The sequence below is a fragment of the Branchiostoma belcheri genome, unplaced genomic scaffold, assembly GCF_001625305.1.
Source record: "Branchiostoma belcheri isolate BF01 breed outbred unplaced genomic scaffold, Haploidv18h27 scaffold1, whole genome shotgun sequence".
Taxonomy (NCBI): Eukaryota; Metazoa; Chordata; class Leptocardii; order Amphioxiformes; family Branchiostomatidae; genus Branchiostoma; species Branchiostoma belcheri.
In genome coordinates this window covers 7,588,303-7,606,712 of record NW_017802379.1, presented here as the reverse complement: position 1 = coordinate 7,606,712, position 18,410 = coordinate 7,588,303, and the positions used below count along the sequence as shown (strand labels likewise).

Sequence of the window (18,410 nt, the reverse complement as noted above, 5' to 3'; positions counted from 1 at the left end):
CTACGTGACAAGATAAACGCAATAAAATTACCCGGCACATTGACTTTTAAAACGGTTCTTGGAACTGGCTAACTGACAAGACAAGATAGAGAGATGGAGAATTGATGAGCCCGGTGTGTCGTGTATAATAGGCGGTGAAAACTCCTGTTAATCTCGGCGTAACCACACACCCGGGTGCCTGTAAGTGGCCATTTCTACCAGGGGACACCCGTAGGTTGATAATGGCCGCTACGTTATGAATTAGGCCATGTTGATTTGATTATATGGATGACATCCACGCTAGCATATGAATTTTCGGCCGTTTCCAAAAGAAAAGTTTTCGGCCATACTGTAAATCGTGCAAAACAGTTGCAAAATGAGCAAATATATGCCGCAAGTCACAAAAAATCCAAATGTCGTAGAATGAGAAATACGAAAATGTATAGAAATGAATTTGAAGAGTAGATTATTCGCTATACCATACTCTGTGTCATTTGTTCAACCTTCATGACCATGTAGATTTCATAATGAAAGCAACTCTTTTTTTTGCAAAAGTTTTTTTATTCGCACGCGCGCATCAGCTTTGGGGTTCCCAGGGGATGTCATCCATATAATCAAATCAACATGGCCTTAGTACGCTTTGGTTAAGTGAGTTGAGGTGTTGCAGGTCGGAATGGGATGTTGCCGGTGAAATGAAGTCTTGATGGTGGACGATGTGCCTCCTGCCTTTGAAGAAATGCGCCATTACATCATGTTTTGAACTTGTCATGTTGGAGTCACAAATACGGTGCCATCAAAGGCATCCAGTGCAATTTTAGCGGCAAAATAAAAAAATATTCTGAAACGAGGAAATCTGTCCCATATTGACATTTACTCCACATTTTCATCATTTCTACTTGAATCGTTTGAAATAGACAAAAAAAAACAAGCTTGGTTAGGCATCTCTCAGGTTTTGAATACCGCCCATAAATATCTAGAACCAGCCTACGAAAAAAAAGCAACCGTTTTCTAATATTGACATCGCATTTTTGCCTCATATTTATCAGTATGCTATGGGATAGGGCTGATTCACGTTAATATTAAAAAAAGATAGACAAGAAATTAAAAGTCTATTTATTGAGACATGTCGAAAGTAACTGAAAGTAACTGAAAAGGAACATTGCACTCTCAGCTTGACTAGCAAAATGTTCAGAATATGCTAATAGCGACGCACACTGAATAACATGGAGTTTTTGCAGCTTCGTCAAAGATTTCTCTCTGCCCGTATCCGATGTGAGATTAAAAAGATTAGACTAGCGGTGTTCTTTATCACTGACCTAGGTCACTACACTCTAAGGAGTGATAGAAGCAGCTGACAGCTATTTGACACTAAGGCCACAGCAAGTAATTTTTATGGATGACATCAGCGCGGGTATTAATTTTCGCCTGATTTTGGTCAGAAAAAAAAAGAAATTTCGTTGCCTTCAGACAGTGGTCAACATGCTGAAAATGGGCAAAGATGCATATATATATGTCTGTTGCCATGCCGGAAGGTGGATGGCAGATAACTATGAAGAGAGGAGACAAGAAAAGGCTCTGATTTGATGTTTTGTTTCTTACTTTGAAGCAGAGATATGTGATGCTGGCTGTGTATATGTGATGTTCTCACTGAATTAAAACCATTTGTACAATGATTGAGTCAAAAGTTTAAAATGTAGGAACCTTGTTTTTTCGGCCCGTCTTGTTTTTTTTTCCCGCTCGCATTAGATTTGTAGTCTGCGGATGATGTCATCCATAAAATTTACTTGCTGTGGCCTAATGACGTGACTCCCAGTGAATTACTTTAAGCACGCCTGTACCATGCTCCAGGGCGCATGCCCGGGGCGTGTCCGTTAGGAGCTATGATTGACAGGTGGTGGCGTGGCAATCTGGCAATAGGAACGGTCCGTGCTGCTGACGAAATTAGCCATTCTGTCTGTACGGAGCTTACAGATACTCAGACCGGTTTTCAAGTAAGAGCAGGCCAGTTGTCATCAGTAATGACTTATAGAAGGATGCAACAGTTAACCGTGGATTTGGACCTTGTGCGAGCACGTTGACCAAGTGTATTCTGCTTTGAGTTACGGAGCAGTGAGGTACGGATTTTTGCTGCGATGGGTATTTTTGCACCAGAAGACCAGTCGGAAGGCACGAATGGGACTTCAGAGTATAACTTACAGTACACAACTGGAGAGGTAACTGCTATATCTATAACCATTGTGATAATTATACTGTTGACGATCGTGGGGAATGTACTGGTCTGCATGGCTGTGTTCATGGAGCGGTCAGTCCAGCGGGTCCAGAACTGGTTTATCGCTTCTCTGGCCATCAGCGACCTGGCCGTAGGGCTGGTCATCATGCCACCGGCTCTTGTAAACGAACTCATGGGGTACTGGTACTTCGGACGGGTGATGTGCGAGGTGTTCCTGGCCCTGGATGTCTTCGCCTGCACCGCCTCTATCCTGAACCTGTGCATGATCAGCGTGGACCGGTACTGGTCCGTCACACAGGCCGTGCAGTACTTCAAGAACACCAACTCCAAACGTGCCGGCTGTATGATCGCCGCCGCCTGGGTCCTGTCCGCTGTCATCTCCCTCCCGCCGCTGTTCGGACTGTTCGGCTGGCAGGCTCAGGTCCCACAGAGCGCCGACCTGTACCCGAAGTGTGAGTACAGCGACAGTCCAGGGTACGTGTTATACTCCACCATTGGATCTTTCTACATCCCTCTGACGATCGTATTCGGCATGAACATTAAGGTCTTCAGCGTGGCTCTGACCCGTGTCAGGCGGCACCCGTCCATGCAGACGGCCGCCTATCCTATCAACACCGACAAGCCCTCCATGTCACCGGTAGGGATCGCCAAGTTCAAGATCATGGGGCGATTTTTCAAAAACATGTCGCGGGCGGACGGCATCGCGACCGAGGACAAGCCTAAAACGGTCATGGTGAACGGGGAAGGCAAGGAGATGGTCACGTACTCAACCCCGCTGTCTCCCCCGGTCTCTCCGCCTACCCCTGGAGAAAAGCCGGTAACTCCGGACGATCAGGTCATAGTCGAAGCTAGTAACGACAATCAGGGAGGGAACACCACCCCCACCCCGGGGTTACGCCCCAGCCCTACCCCCGTGCCCCGGGACGCCAACGGGAACTCCATGGCGCTGCAGCGGGCCTGCAAGCGCAGAAAACGCGACGAAGGCAGGAAACGACACGAGAAACTCCGACAGAGAATCCGCCTGTCGAAAGAGAGACGACTGACCATGGTGATCGGGATTGTCATGGGTGCGTTTGTCATGTGTTGGCTTCCGTTCTTTGTCTCGTACCTGGTTCTAACTGTCTGTACTACCTGTAGACTGTCCCCACTGCTGTTTCGGTTCTTCGTGTGGTTAGGGTACTGTAACAGCGCGCTCAATCCGCTCATCTACACTCTGTTCAACAAAGATTTCAGAGACGCTTTCCGCAAAATTATCAAAAGAATGTGTTGCAAATGTACCAACCATATGCATTAAGCAAACATCGCAACAATTAACCAAGACTTTCAAAACAGACAAGACATATCAATATAAACAACAACAACAACAAAACACCTGTTGTCAAATATTTTATTCATTCATAACATGATGTCTAGGTACAAAAATGAATTATGTAATCGAAATTTATATTATGTATTAGGCTATATTCTTCTTATTTACAAGGTAATTGACACCAGCTCGTATAGTAAAAAACGCGTTTGTTCAAATTGCAGTCCATAAAATTGAAGTTAACGGCTCATCGATTCGCCGTTACATAACTACTCCTGGGTCCACACCAATCAGGAGTTAGCAGCTTACAGAACCACGAGCCAGAATATTAACACTGGTGAGGTGTTATTTTAAAGACTTTTCCTATCCTTTACAGATATAATCTGTTAAGCCATTGTCACGCATTCATAAATTTGGCCCCCAGAACACTAGTCATGGTAACTAGTGTTGGGTTACATCATGTTGCAATTTAATAGCAGGAGGGATTTAGACTCCTGTCACAACATATATGAAATTGTTTGAGTAAGAACTCCCCCAGAAGACTAGCCGAACTTCCCTCAACCATGGTTAGGTCGGGAGCAAGGTTGGCTGTTGTCGGCTAGTGTTCGGTTGTACTAGCCGAATGCTTCAATGTGTTAAACACTTGGATGTGGACGGGAGGTTCGGTGATGCAGGTTGGCTGGTGTTCGGGAGAATGTCGTGGCGAGTTTGGTGGTCAAATTGGACTCAATTCGATTCAATTCCTGTTGAAACGTAGAGGCGTGGCCTAAATCTGGTCAGACTACTCCCGAATTTTAGCCAACCTTGGTCGGCTGGTGTTCGGGGGAAGGTTCGGAATGTGTGACAGGGGATGTACTCTTTATCATGTTTACCTTCGCAGAAGGAAACATATTGTTTTTGCTCTGTTTCTTCTTCCTCTTCTTCTTCTCCAAACAAATAAGGTCAATGACCTGAACCAGACGTCTGTCACCATGGTAGCTAGTGTTGGGTCACATCATGTTGCAATTTTATAGCAGGAGGGATTTAGATTCCTGTCACCATGTATATGAATGTGTTTGAATAAGAATAACAATGCAGACCGTATATACGAAGGTAAAATTTTTGCATTTGCTTTGCTAATGTTACCTTTCTAGTTCTTAATAAATTTCTTCTTTCCACCTGATACAATGAAATTATCAGTATTTCTGTGCCATAAAAAGCCATATAACAAGAAGTACTATTCATGCTCCTGTATAAACCAATAGAACAACAGAACGCCATTTTAAGTATATGTTGTTGATAACATAAGATATATATATATATTCCGGAGCCACAGATATCCGCATACATCTATTGTACATGTACTAAGTACTTCTTTGTAATGATGATATTGATTGTTATGAAACATGAACGAAATTCTGGTCGAAGTATGTTACGTTAGGGTACTATCAACATGTAAACTTTCGTCAATATGTTTGTAATACGTTCTGTAATAAATGATGTCATGTATATTCTTCTTTGGCAAGTCTTTTTTTCTGTATCAGACAGTGTTAATGAAATAATATTCACGAAGTAGACTTATATTCATCTTGAATACAGGTATCTAGGAGGAAGACTGCATATATATAAACAATAAGCTATGGAAGACATAGTGCAATAGCTCAATTGGTAGAATGCTCGCTTTGTAACCGGGAGGTCGTGAGTTCAAACCCGGTCGGGTCATGCCAAAGACTTTAAAAATGGTACACACTTCTTTCTCTGCTTAGCACTCAGCACATATGAGAAAGAGTGTGGGAAGGTCAAACACACAGCACTACCAGCGGACCAGCCCCCTGCTGTAGTGCCTTGCACAACTGTGTGTTGCCCAAGGCCTACGGAAATGGAGATGGGCACCACTCCTATGCTCTGCATAGAGTGGAAGTTTAGATATAGCCTTTGGCTCAATTCAGTGGTAGAATGATACAAATAACTTCACTTGCCAGCTTTAGTGACCAACTGAGAGTAAAGATAGCTCAATATTCAGGCCAACACTGAGCCGAATCGTGACGGTTCACCAAGTATGATATGATCACGCCAGTCCCCCCTGTTACGAAACAACTGCCAAGCGCAATCTGGCTCCCCGATGATGCATGTGTTGCAGTTATCTCCAGCTTTGCATGCCTTTAGCTATAGTTTGACAGTAATTCAAACATGTCCCTACAGAAAATTGCCCTTCTGTTCAGTCTTTTTAGATCACACAGACTCAGCAGGCATAGTCAAAGAACACCCATAGAGCTATGTTTCATGTTGTAACAAATGTTACGTGCAGTATATATTGTGCCCATACGCCGCGTTACGACATGGTTGGGACAGTGCCAAACTGTATAGAGCTCAGTGAAAACGAGCCTCGGTCGATTCGTTAGTTTGAAGTACTGTTTATTGGATTTAAACGCGCCGTATTCATGCCATTTATCCAACAGAAACAGCAGGAAACAGAGGCCACATGGTGACTTTCGGCGGGTCTTTAGCCATTATAATGTAATTCAACGATTTGTCCGTACTGTCCGGTCGATACGTGCTTTTCACTAGTGGTTGTGTGAGTGGTCTCAGCTTCACGATCGAAGACAAGATGCGTCATATAGTGCACTGCTTTCCATACCAATACGGAAAGTACGACAGAAGTTTTAAAGGCATCCAATACGATTTCAGGGCAGCAAAACTGGAAATATTCTGAATAAGGCAATCTTTGTGATGTTGACATATACTGCTTCACAATAGCACATTTAAATCATCATTTCATACTTTGCGCATTCAAAACTGCAGAAACAAGCCCAAAGATGAGTCCTTTATTTTCTGGGAAGTACCCTAAAAATCAGCCCAGGGTCCTTCCAATAACCATTTCCCTCCAGATTTTTGGGAATTGTTGCTCCATGAGGGTCAATATACACTGCGATAATGTTGTTTCAGCTCAGTATGTAGATAAATGACTAGAATATTGGCTTTGAAAAAATCGGGTTTCCAAGCCCTAAAGACTGCATCGGATGCCTTTAATTTTGCAAGCCTATAGTTGCAAACCGTAACTGCTCGCAAAAAACTAACAAAAATGGAAACAAATCTACAAAGGATGTCACTGGAAGATAGGCGAGAAATTTCCAGACTATGCATAATGTACAAAATAACCAATAAACTGGTGGATGTACCAACTACCAAGTACCTAACACCAGCTCAGAAAAGAACAAGAAATAAATAGTCATGCCTTCAAGTACCAGAATTTCAACCAGGGATTGAGTTGTTCAAAAACTATTTTTTTCCTAGAAATATCGTAGATTATAACTCTCTGCCACCAAGTACAGTAGTAGCATCATCACTAGATGGTTTTAAATAATGTTTACAGTTAGATGTTCAAGGGTTAGGTGTAACAAGTCGTTCGGTGTAATATAGCCAGCTGCCGCCGCGCCACGTGCCTGCGAAGCTAGTGTGTTTTCGTCTAAGGGTAATACAGCAATACAGAAGCTGGTGTGTTTCAGCATAAATACATTACGACAATACCTGAGCATATGACTATAGATTGAGATGATTCATCACCTGGTTATATTAATGGTTTAAAATAAGGTGCCACGGATGATATTTATTGTACCCACCCATTTATTATTAATAGCAAGTGAGCAAGTGACTTGTTTTCAGCTCATTTGAATTTCATAGGCAGACCAAATTGGGTATTTTGTCACTTGGCTTGTCTTGGCACCTCAAGGCCAGTTAACGGTGTAGTGCTCTGATAGCTAGGTCCACAAAAGTGTGCCAAACGGATAATAGAACTACGTTGCGTTTGAAAATTCTATACATTAGATGCCACAATTCAAAACAAAGTTCTTGGCACCTGTTTTTGTTAACGTTCCTTGTTGATGCATGTTATCTAATATGTGGAGAGGATAGGGCCTTGAAAAGTAAGGTATACTTTGGCCCAATTCCCCAAAATATAAATGTGAATAAAATAAACTCACCACTCGATAAAATCTTGAGTCTACGCCAGTGAGTAATAAATCCATATACCCATATTGACGACTATGTCAAATAGAACATATTACTCTACTTACAACTCAATATTCGGAGACCAAACGATTTCTATATCGATATTTCATATATCCTGCATGCTGGCCACCTTTGAATGTTATTTACCATCTATTCCCAAAGGAAATGAATTCAGATGTGTAAGAAAGTCGTGGCAGACCGAGTTGCTTATTGGATTTCTTCTCTATCACGTTCATATTTCCCCTGTCAGTCTTATCCTACTAGGAAGGAGTTATCAATTTGAAGTAAATGGAATTTGTCAACATCATTTATTTTCACCGAGCACAATATATCCAACATGGCATGTCTCATATGTCCTTGTGTGAGGTCACCTGCTGTTGATATATGTATTGCACGGTATGGTATGGCATGGCGAATGGTATGATACGGTATACAGTGTGGTACCGGTATAGGTTACGACATGGTATGGTATGGAATGGTGCGCTACGGTAAATATATATATAGATCGGTGGCTACTATTTGGCTGCGCCAGCCAAATGTTTCAAAATGTTTAAAACATTCGCGGGTTGGTCGGGGGGTTCGTACATTGGCCGCTGTAAGTCAGCAGTTTTCGAACGTGTGTTCAGGGGTCAAATTTGACTCAAATTTAACTCAAATTCGTTTTCATTAAAAGGTAGGCGTGGCCTAAGGCTGGTCAGACTGCTCTCGAACGCTAGCCGAATGTGTTCGGCCGGTGTTCGGGGGAAGGTTCTGAATGTGTGACAGGGGCTTAATGTAGAACGCTGATGGTAGAATGTTGTTAAACAGTTGATTTCAGCACCAAGGAGAGACCCCGTAAACCGCTCCTATGTACAATATATGGCATATATGCTGCACTAAATCCAATGCTCAGAAACAGCTACTGATGGCTCTGGAACATATTTGTTCTGCTACCGAACTAGTTTATTCAAAGACACATCTGACACACAAGTCTCAATGAATATTTGCCGTGGTTTGTGTCGCCTGGATACCAGATAACACAAACACTAATCCACGGCCTTGTATCGTAATGAGCATCTGCACCATATGGTGTGGAACGGCGTCCTGTTACTGGGTAGGATTATTCTATCGGTTCATGAAGCTGTTCTCAATGTACAGGCAATCGGACAGCCATAACAGCTAGCCTTGCTGTACAACATCGCTTTAATACGTGTGAATATGGTGTGGAATGGCGTCATGTTACTGAGTAGGATTATTCTATCGGTTCATGAAGCTGTTCTCAATGTACAGGCAATCGGACAGCCGTAACAGCTAGCCTTGCTGTACAACAGCACTTTAATACGTGTGAATATGGTGTGGAATGGCGTCCTGTTACTGAGTAGGATTATTCTATCGGTTCATGAAGCTGTACGTGTTAAATGTACAGGCAATCGGACAGCCGTAACAGCTAGCCTTGCTGTACAACAGCACTTTAATACGTGTGAATATGGTGTGGAATGGCGTCCTGTTACTGAGTAGGACTATTCTATCAGTTCATGAAGCTGTGTTCAATGTACAGGCAATCGGACAGCCGTAACAGCTAGCCTTGCTGTACAACAGCACTTTAATACGTGTGAATATGGTGTGGAATGGCGTCCTGTTACTGAGTCGGACTATTCTATCGGTTCATGAAGCTGTGTTCAATGTACAGGCAATCGGACAGCCTGTAACAGCTAGCCTTGCTGTACAACAGCACTTTAATACGTACGTGTGAATAGCAAATTAAGTAAGACCATCTTGATTTGATTTGATTATATGGATGACATCCTATGGGAACCCCAAAACTGATGCGAACGTGCGAATAAAAAAAAGCTGCCTTCATTATGAAATCTAGGTGGTCATGAAGGTTGAACAAATGACTTAACACGCAGAGTAATATCTTATTCGCATGGCGAATAATAGACTCTTCATTTTCATTCCTTCGCATTTTCCTCTTGTCCTTTGGAATGGATTTTAGCATTCTGCGACATAAGTATCGTTTTCCAATATTTTTTTTTTCAATTTAAATTTTGCAGCTACTTTGTATGATTTACAGTATGCTCGATAACTTTTTTAAACGGACGAAAATTCATGCGCGCGCGGATGTCATCCATATAATCAAATCAACATGGTCTAACCAATTAAAGAGCAAGTGTCAAGAATTCACATTGATTTTTTTCCGTTTTAGTATGCGATCTAATTCCATAATAATTGGTCGGCTTCTTTATTACGTTTGTCGACTGTGGACCGACGCCTTTCACTTCCTTTAAGGCTTCCAATGTAATTTCACGGCGGCAAAACTGTCAAAGTCAATTTCCAGGTCGTTCTTTTAGTGTAATAACTTGAATCAATTCTATCCCATGGCATACTGATATCTGTGGGGCAAAAATGTGATGGATGGATCGTAGGATTGTTCTAGACATTTATGGGTGGTACCCCAAAAATAAAGAGAGACCTCAAGTATCTTGTTTTGGGACTATATCAAATGCTTTAAGTATCAAATGTGCTAAGAAATGGCAGTAAAAGACTATATTATACTGATTTCCTCATCTACAATATCTCTGTTGCTTTACTTACTAATAGTGATAGTTACTTACGTTTTCATATCATATTGCCATTTTTATTTTGTTTTCCCGCACTGAAATTACATTGGATACCTTTAATTCTCTCCTTTCTTTCTATCGCAATGGTCACAGGCTTCACGAATAGAATGACAAGTATGCCAAAGAAAACACTGAAGACATCACGAAGGTTCACTTTATATTACTGGCCGTTAGATTCAATTTGCAACCCTGCGTCTTGATTTGACCTCTAGCCTGTGAAGGTCAGATGATAAGGAAACAGGAAGCGTGTAGTAGGTACCCAGGCCGTCAAGGTCAGGTACATGCTAAGGTTACGGACGTGTGACCTTGTCTGTGACCTTGTCTGACGTGTGACCTTGGATGACCTTGTTTGTGACCTTGTCTGACATGTGACCTTGGATGACGTGTGACCTTGGATGACGTGCAGCCGACAGGCAGACAACCACGATGGAAGGTCTTGGGTGACTCACGTCTTTTGTCCACGTTTTTTTCCGTTGACACAAACCAAAAGACAAGGGCAATGTGGCGTCACACTTATGATCAAGAATAAACCATATTGTAATGCCACAAAAAACAGTTTTCTTTATTATGATATCTACGAAGCCGTGAAGGCTGAACAAATGAGTATAGTATGGCGAATGATAGACTCTTAATTTTCATGTCTTCACATTTTCTTCTTTTCTTTTGGAATTGATTTTGGCATTCTACGACATTAGTATTGTTATCAATTTTTTGGGCAATTTAAAGCATTTAGTTGCTCATTTTGCTGCTGCTTTTTATTTGCCAGTATGGTGGAAAATTTGGAAAACGGAGGTGCGCAAATGCCATCCACATAATCGAATCAACGTAGCAACTACAACTCATCATCAACAAGCTGAGGAACATGAACACGATAAGAACAGGTACACACAATCAAGGCGGATTTTTGTCCAAGCCTCTTCTCCAAAAGTTTGGTCCTCTTCTAGCTACAAATGCGAAAAGGACTACACCAACAGTTCGGCTGTATTCTGATGTTTCCGTAATTGTGACTGATTGTGGCGCTACCAAATGTAGACTTATGCCTGAATCGGCTCATTTGGAAACACATTAAAACGTAAGACGCTGTCATAAACGAAGCATTGTGACCATCATGATGCATTAGTACAATCTGTGGACCGTGTACTCACCTGTCAATCTTAATTAGCACACGCGCAATCAAGTCAATTAAGTGTATTTACCTAATCACCCTTCATTGTTGCGTTATTAATTTCTGTTGAACAGATATTTGGTTGGATAACCTATTTTATAGTTGATTTATATTAATTTGATTGTTAATGTGATTTTCAGTTCAGTTTATTTTAGTCTTATATGCATTCTGTTGTATTATTTTATCATATTCCGTTGTTATATTTTGTATGTTTTAATTGGACTCCAGGAAGAATATAGTGGAAAATGTATTCACTAATGGAGATTTAAATAAACCGAACTGTTTTAAAGTCTTTCTACAGCAACAGTTTCCCCGACTGCAAAATTATGGAACTCCTTTCCTCACGAATACAATCCACAATCACAATACAAAACAAGAATTCTCATACCTCCATGAAATATATGAGTTTTTGTCCTTATTAATTATGCAAATGACATCTACATTTTAACATAATATATGCATAATAGGAGGCCCATATTTGACCTTGACCTTTTTCTTTCCAAGACTTACCAACATACCAAATATCATCACAATCTATAAAGGCGTTCTGAAGTTATGCTGACCACAAAGTTGCGGAAACACACACAGACAGACACACAGACAGACACGCCAAAAACAATACCTCCTATTTTCATGGAGGTAATGAAGATTCACCACCATCCTTTGGCATAGGCATGTAGCTCAGTGCCTAGAAATGGTTATTTGGCTTTGCATTGAGCAACACCGTCAAAGAAAATACACCGTAAAAACTACACTACAAGAAAAAGGAAATAATTTGTGAACCCAGGGAAAATCATTTTAAGCATTTAATAAACGTTTTCTTTAGAAACTGAGAACTCACGAAGAATTTATATCTAGTCCTTGATCTCTCCACCTCATGTGAAAACATTCATTTACAGTCCGTATATCCTATGATTGCCGAACGACCTTTTATAGGCCAGCAGTTGACTTAGCCATTATCCCATAAAACAGGGAGTATATTGCTCCATGGCGATAGTACATGTAACTGTTGATAACAGTAAGAGATATGGGCAATACGTCTTTCTAGGTCGGTACTAAATGGGTCTTTTCGGGATATTCGCCAGTTTATAGCAACATAAAACGGCAAGCATGGGCGTGATTTAATGACTGGCCACATCAAGCAATTTTTATGGGTGACATCAACGCTCACATTAATTTTCGCCTGGTTTTGAAAAAACACAAGAAATTTTGTTGCCCTCTGACAGTGGTCAACATGCCGAAAATTGGCAAATATGTCTGTTGCCATGCTAGAATGTGGATGGCAGATAAATATGAAGAGAGAAGACAAGGCTCTAGGATTTGATGTTTTGTCTTTGATGCAGTGAAGTATTTCATTCCTTTCAAATGTGATGATGGCTGTGTATACTAGTATGTGAATTTTTTCGGTATTGCCGTTACAAATTGAATGGCAACCAGTCCTTTTGTGCAATGATCGAAAAGTTATTTTTCAAAGTTGTTACAAATGAATACTGTAATAGGTATATAATAATTGTTTATTGATTGATCGATAAGTACAATCGCTAGCACGTGGCAGCGCAACTAAAAAGAAATTCTGAATTGCATACTAGTGTTTAAAAACAGAGAGACAAATATTGCACAGTTACGAGTAACAAATAGACAACTAAACAAGTGAGTATTTCACAGTTAACATAAAGGCAACTAAAAAGTGCGTAAAATGAACTTAACAATATTCACAATATCAACCAATAAGTAATCAATATCATCAGTTTAAAAAATAATAATTTTATAGTATGTTACATAAAAACTAATCTTGATGGGAGATATGTGCCATATTTGTTTAATAGGTTCGTAAGATAAGGGATCGGGCTATTTTTATATCGATTTGTTGGCAGTAAACGTAGCACAATATACAACGTAGCAAAGTATCATTTCTTGTTTAATAAAGTTTATGATGTCAAGTTTGAAAATGTAGGAATCTTGTTTTTTTTTGGTCCGCCTTGTTTTTTTCGCCCGCTCGCATTAGATTTGGAGTCTGCAGGGGATGTCATCCATAAAATTGACTTGCTGTTGCCTTGAGGCTCCCGATGTTGTCGTTCTATTCTTGTACAGCGTCATATTGTGCGTTTTACGGGGACATATATCACCTTGGTTACTGCTATTTCAAAGAGTGATTGAGTTTGAGTATTATTTAGATCCACAATTAGCCTCATAAGAGGCTATTCTTCCTGTGGTCTACACATTACATACATATATACATATATACATACATGTATTACAATTGAAGAAAAACGTACAAAGACATTACAATATTAACAGTATGGAGTAAAATAATACACTATTTACAGTCCAATACTTTGCTAGTTGTCGCCTGTGTTGTTCCACAATTGAGACATTCTGTACAGGAAGCGCCTTTTCTGAGAGTTGGTTTTGGTAATCTGGTTGTGTTTTTCTGGTTGAGCGTGTTCGGTAGTTTTTCTTGTGATTTTCTTCACAAGATACCAAAAGTGGTATTTCCAGTTAATACTTCCTGTGTAAATCACTCAACTTCTTAAATTACTCAAATGGACCGGACCAAAGAACTTCACTATTTTGAAGTATTTACTAAAAGGATAGATAAGGCGTAGGAAAATTAATATTGTGTTTCTGGTTTCAGTCCAGAAAAAAAAGCTAGGGTCGGTAGATAAGGATTCTTGTTTCTTTTTTTTTTTTACATTTCGGCTAAAATGATGAAAAAGAAAATTTAAACGGTACTATCTCAAGTACCCGTCCATCTTTTACTTGTAACCACATATTTCACCCGATTTACTTAGGAAAAAATTGCTTCTGAAAATTCGTTACATGACTTTTCAGACTCAGAGGGTTTGAAATTCAGCTGTTAGATAAAAAAAATTATAGCCTTGCCAGCGGTCATTCAAGAACAAATGCTAGATTTTTCAAGGGTCAGTCGGGAAACCAGAAACACATTTTTCCTAGGCCTAACTCAGTTTTAAACTAATCCTAAATTGTGAAGTTACGCTATATTTCTCGCTGTTCACCCATGGGCGGTACGTTTGAACACACATCAAGTCAGCCCTTCATCCTGACATCTAAAACGTGCCATGTTTTTATACGGAAGAGCCGAGTGCTTAATTGGCTTACTAGATCAAAGTCTCCAGCGCAATCTCTCAGAAAACTCAGCCCGACAGTCATATCAGGAGCCCGGTATCCCCAGAAGGAAGACTGTGGGACTTTGTATTTGGATCGCTTTGATAAAAAAATGCATTACCCTTTAGCACGACGAGCCGTCAGAAATTTCAAACGTAACTAGAAAGACCGCGTTTGCTCTAGAGCAAATGCAACATATTTCAGTCATACCCTCTACATAAAATGGACTGTTACAAACTCACAGCTGTACAAAAGTAGAGCATTGCAAAATAATTTCTGCCCAAAGTGAGTTATTTGCCATCCAAGTCATTAAAGTTTAAAATGTAGCCTTCGTAACTAAACACCAATTTAAAACCGATTGTTCCCGCTAGCCAAAAATGAATCCTACATAGGCCCCATGTCCGAAAATATTTCCACAAAAATACGTACTTTTTATGTATTTTAAAAAATACCTTTATACAAAATTTCAGGTCATATGGCCCAAAAAGGAGAAATTCAAACCATTTAAAGAAATGACAGGAGAAGAAAAAGAAGAAACATCATGGAAAAACAATATATTTCAGCCATTCCATGGTATGACTTAAATATAACAAGCGGCAAAGGCAGCAGTCGTCCTTGCCATTAACTAACCCATAGGAATCCATGCCCACGTGCTATTTGATCCATTAGTAGCGACCTGGGGCTTCCCCTAGACACCGGGCACCCGGGCAGCGCTAATAGCCATGAATGTGCTTGTAGTTACGGGTGCGTGTAAATGCCATAGGGTGACCTTCGCTCATGACATTCAAGCAAGCGCTCGAGAAAAGAGGCTTTGACTTCAAACGAACGTCTTTTGAGGACGGCAACCATTACTGGCATAATGTTACAATCAGGGTTTTGAAGTTTTTACATTTTGAAGATCAAGGTCTTTAATTTTCTATTGGTCCTTTTTTTTGCTGCGGGTTCAAGTCATGTTGAGAATAAGAATTCTCGTGGGGTCGTGTGGCGTAGCGGCAGACTGCTCGACTCGGAACCAAGAGGTCCCGGGTTCGAGTGGTCCTGACATGCCACTGATCTTGTGCCCTTGGGAAAGGTACATTACACGACTTTCCTCACTTCACTCAGGTGAAAATGAGTATTGTATTGTCCCCTGTGTTGGTGGCGGCATTAATATAAGTTGAAAAAAACTTGAGTGTGTCGTCACCACGTCTTGTGATTACATGTTGTAATAAAAAAAATGAATTCTATTGAGGCATGATCTGTCCAAAGAGATTTCACTGCAAAAGGGCAGTTGAGTAAGATGGCTGCCTGACGATACATAAACTTGAAGTAAAACGGGTCAATATGGCCCAGTTATATTGGCTTTACAGACATTGATGGCGACCTGCCAGTACGTGCTTGACTCGTCGTAGAGGGAGTTGTAGAGGGTATCAGATGACAATCCTGTGGAGGTATGGCGTTAGAGATTATAACTACTACTCCGGCAGGTTTAATAAAACGTTATTGAGGTTGACATGTGTGCCTTCAGCCTGTCTGTTGGTGTATATGTACATGTTTAACAGATATGATTCAAGATAAAATACAGCGTTGGTCCACTGTATATCGTCCTCACACCTTCGGGCGAGTATTACATGGTTATTGCTACATTGTAAGTAAATGGGGTTTCGCTGTTTGATTCCTTATTCATGGGAACTTTTTAAGGTAAGGTTAAGGGCAAGACAAAATATATAACTAGAAAGGTAACATTTGCATAATGTTCACCTTCGCATGTGGTCTGCTCTGTTAATTCTTACTGAAATACATTCATATGTATGGTCAGACAGGAGTCTAAATATCTCCTGCTGTACAATAGCAACATTATGTGACCCAACACCAGTTACCATGGTGGTCAACAAATCACGGTGGTAAAATCTGGGCTGAAAAGTTCCCACATGCCATAGAACCCGAACTGTGCTCGATCGTGTTCGATCTGGGGAATTCGAATCGAACCCGCGTTCTATTTCGGGGTCACCTGCGGTCATTTACTATAAAGCGGCAAAACAAGCCTTTCTACCTCCGTGCATTGCAACAGATAAAAAACAACACTTTTCTATAGATACAAACAGTTTCCTGGACAGTACATGTCCGCTATTATTTTTGGTGGACATGTAACATGTAGCGAAGCTACTGTCGTATCCTTGGGTGACCTTGAATACTGTAATGATTCTTTACGCCTGTATGAATAACACAATGCACACTTTCTGGCGATATGACATGTCTCCAAAACTCGTTCAAACCTGGAAACATGGAGAGTCAAACATACCCCATTTACGGCTCAAAATGACTGTAACGGTTGTCCCGAAAATCGTGTTTTAGGGATTTTTGAAAAATGGCCTCAATTTTGAATTATGGGTAATTTAGTGAGAAAAATGTCAAAAAATGCCATTTTTTCACCAATATGTCGACAAAAGCTAGACTTAAAATCAGAAATTAAAAAATCCCTAAAACACGATTTTTTGTCTTATTCCTAGTCTGCGAAAAATATAAAAATCGGGGATCTGGGGTAATATACGTAGCCAGGTTTGAACGATGTTTGCCTAAAAACGCGACATGACTTGTGCTCGGAAACCCGAAAATAATCGTCTTTCTGAGCGAAATTTAAAAAAATTATTGATTTAACATAAAAAGCTAACATTTAAAGGATGTTAAGACGATAATTTCATTTTAATTTGACAAAATTTACCCCTAAATATTATTTGTGTATTTTCAAATATTTTACGGGTAGTCCAAAACAGGCCAAAATAGCGTGTTGTAACCCGATACCTTTTAGAACGCGCATAGCAATGGGAAAGAATGCCGTAGTGACAGACCGCCGTGAATCAGCTCATTAGCCAGGTCAGAGGTCAGTGTTTGGAACGAAAGAAGTAGAAGAAGAGGAAACGTGGCAAAAACAACATGTTTTCCTTCGGTAAACATAACAGATATTCAGTTTAAACCACTCTAAGTCCTATGATAAATCAAACAAATTACACACATTTTACACACACGTGGTACAAAATACATAGTTAAGAGTGAGAGCAGGAAAATGTCCGTTCGTTTTGGTCATTTCTGATTTCTGTTACTGACGTCTCTGTGTTTAACGTTCCCTCGTGTTTTTTGTTAGCGATTCATATTCTGTAGGGAGTTTTGGTAAGATAAAAAAATCTTTGATTTCATAATTATATAGCGTGCCGTATGGTGGTAGCATGACCTTATGGATTTCAAAACGCACGTTTGGTTTTTATTCCTTATCTGTTGGATTCAGAAGACAGTTGTATCCACGCAACGTCCCGTAAAATAAATAATGGTCATAGATCAGACAACATGAAACAAGCCACCATGTTTGATCATTTGTGGTACAAGATAAAGCTCTGTTTCGCTCCTACATTTTGAGGCAGCAGTTTGGGACAGTTAGACCATGTTGATTTGATTATATGTATAACATCAACGCGCGCTTTAATTTTCGTCCGTTTCCACAAAAAAAAAGGTTTTTGACTGCCCTGTAAACCGTACAAAGGAGCTGTAAAATGAGCAAAATGTAAGCCGTAAATAAAAAAAAGATACTAATGTCGTAGAATGCCAAAATCAATTCCAAAAAATAACAGAAGAAAATTTAGAAAAAATGAAGAGAGTACTATTAGCCACACCATACTCTGTGTGTTAAGTCATTTGTCCAACCTTTATTGCCACGTAGATTTCATAATGAATGCAACCTTTCTTTGCTAAATGTTTATATTCGCAAGCTCGCATCAGATTTGGGTACCGGTTCCCAGAGGACGTCATCCATATTATCAAATCAACATGGCCTAATGCTAATAATCAATATACTGCGGATACGAGATTCAACGGAAAAGACTATTCTATTTTCGTAAATCACCACTTCATTTTAATGAGCGGGATCAACTAATGGGACTAGTCAGGATTAAGGTGACGAGTTTGGAGAGAGAGAAGGATTAGAAATGCCAATTATTTTCTGTGATGCACTGAGTTTTACAGGAAAAGTGATTTATAGGCTACCTT

The 18,410-nt window shown here is 40.3% G+C and overlaps 1 protein-coding gene across 1 annotated transcript; it reads left to right on the top strand.

The window, feature by feature from the left end:
• The first annotated feature begins 2,111 nt into the window (after positions 1–2,111).
• Positions 2,112–3,535, top strand: LOC109462888 (probable G-protein coupled receptor No18). The gene has a single exon (XM_019759524.1). The coding sequence runs from the start codon at positions 2,112–2,114 to the stop codon at positions 3,501–3,503; it is 1,392 nt and encodes a 463-aa protein (XP_019615083.1). The 3' UTR covers positions 3,504–3,535.
• Positions 3,536–18,410: the final 14,875 nt, after the last annotated feature.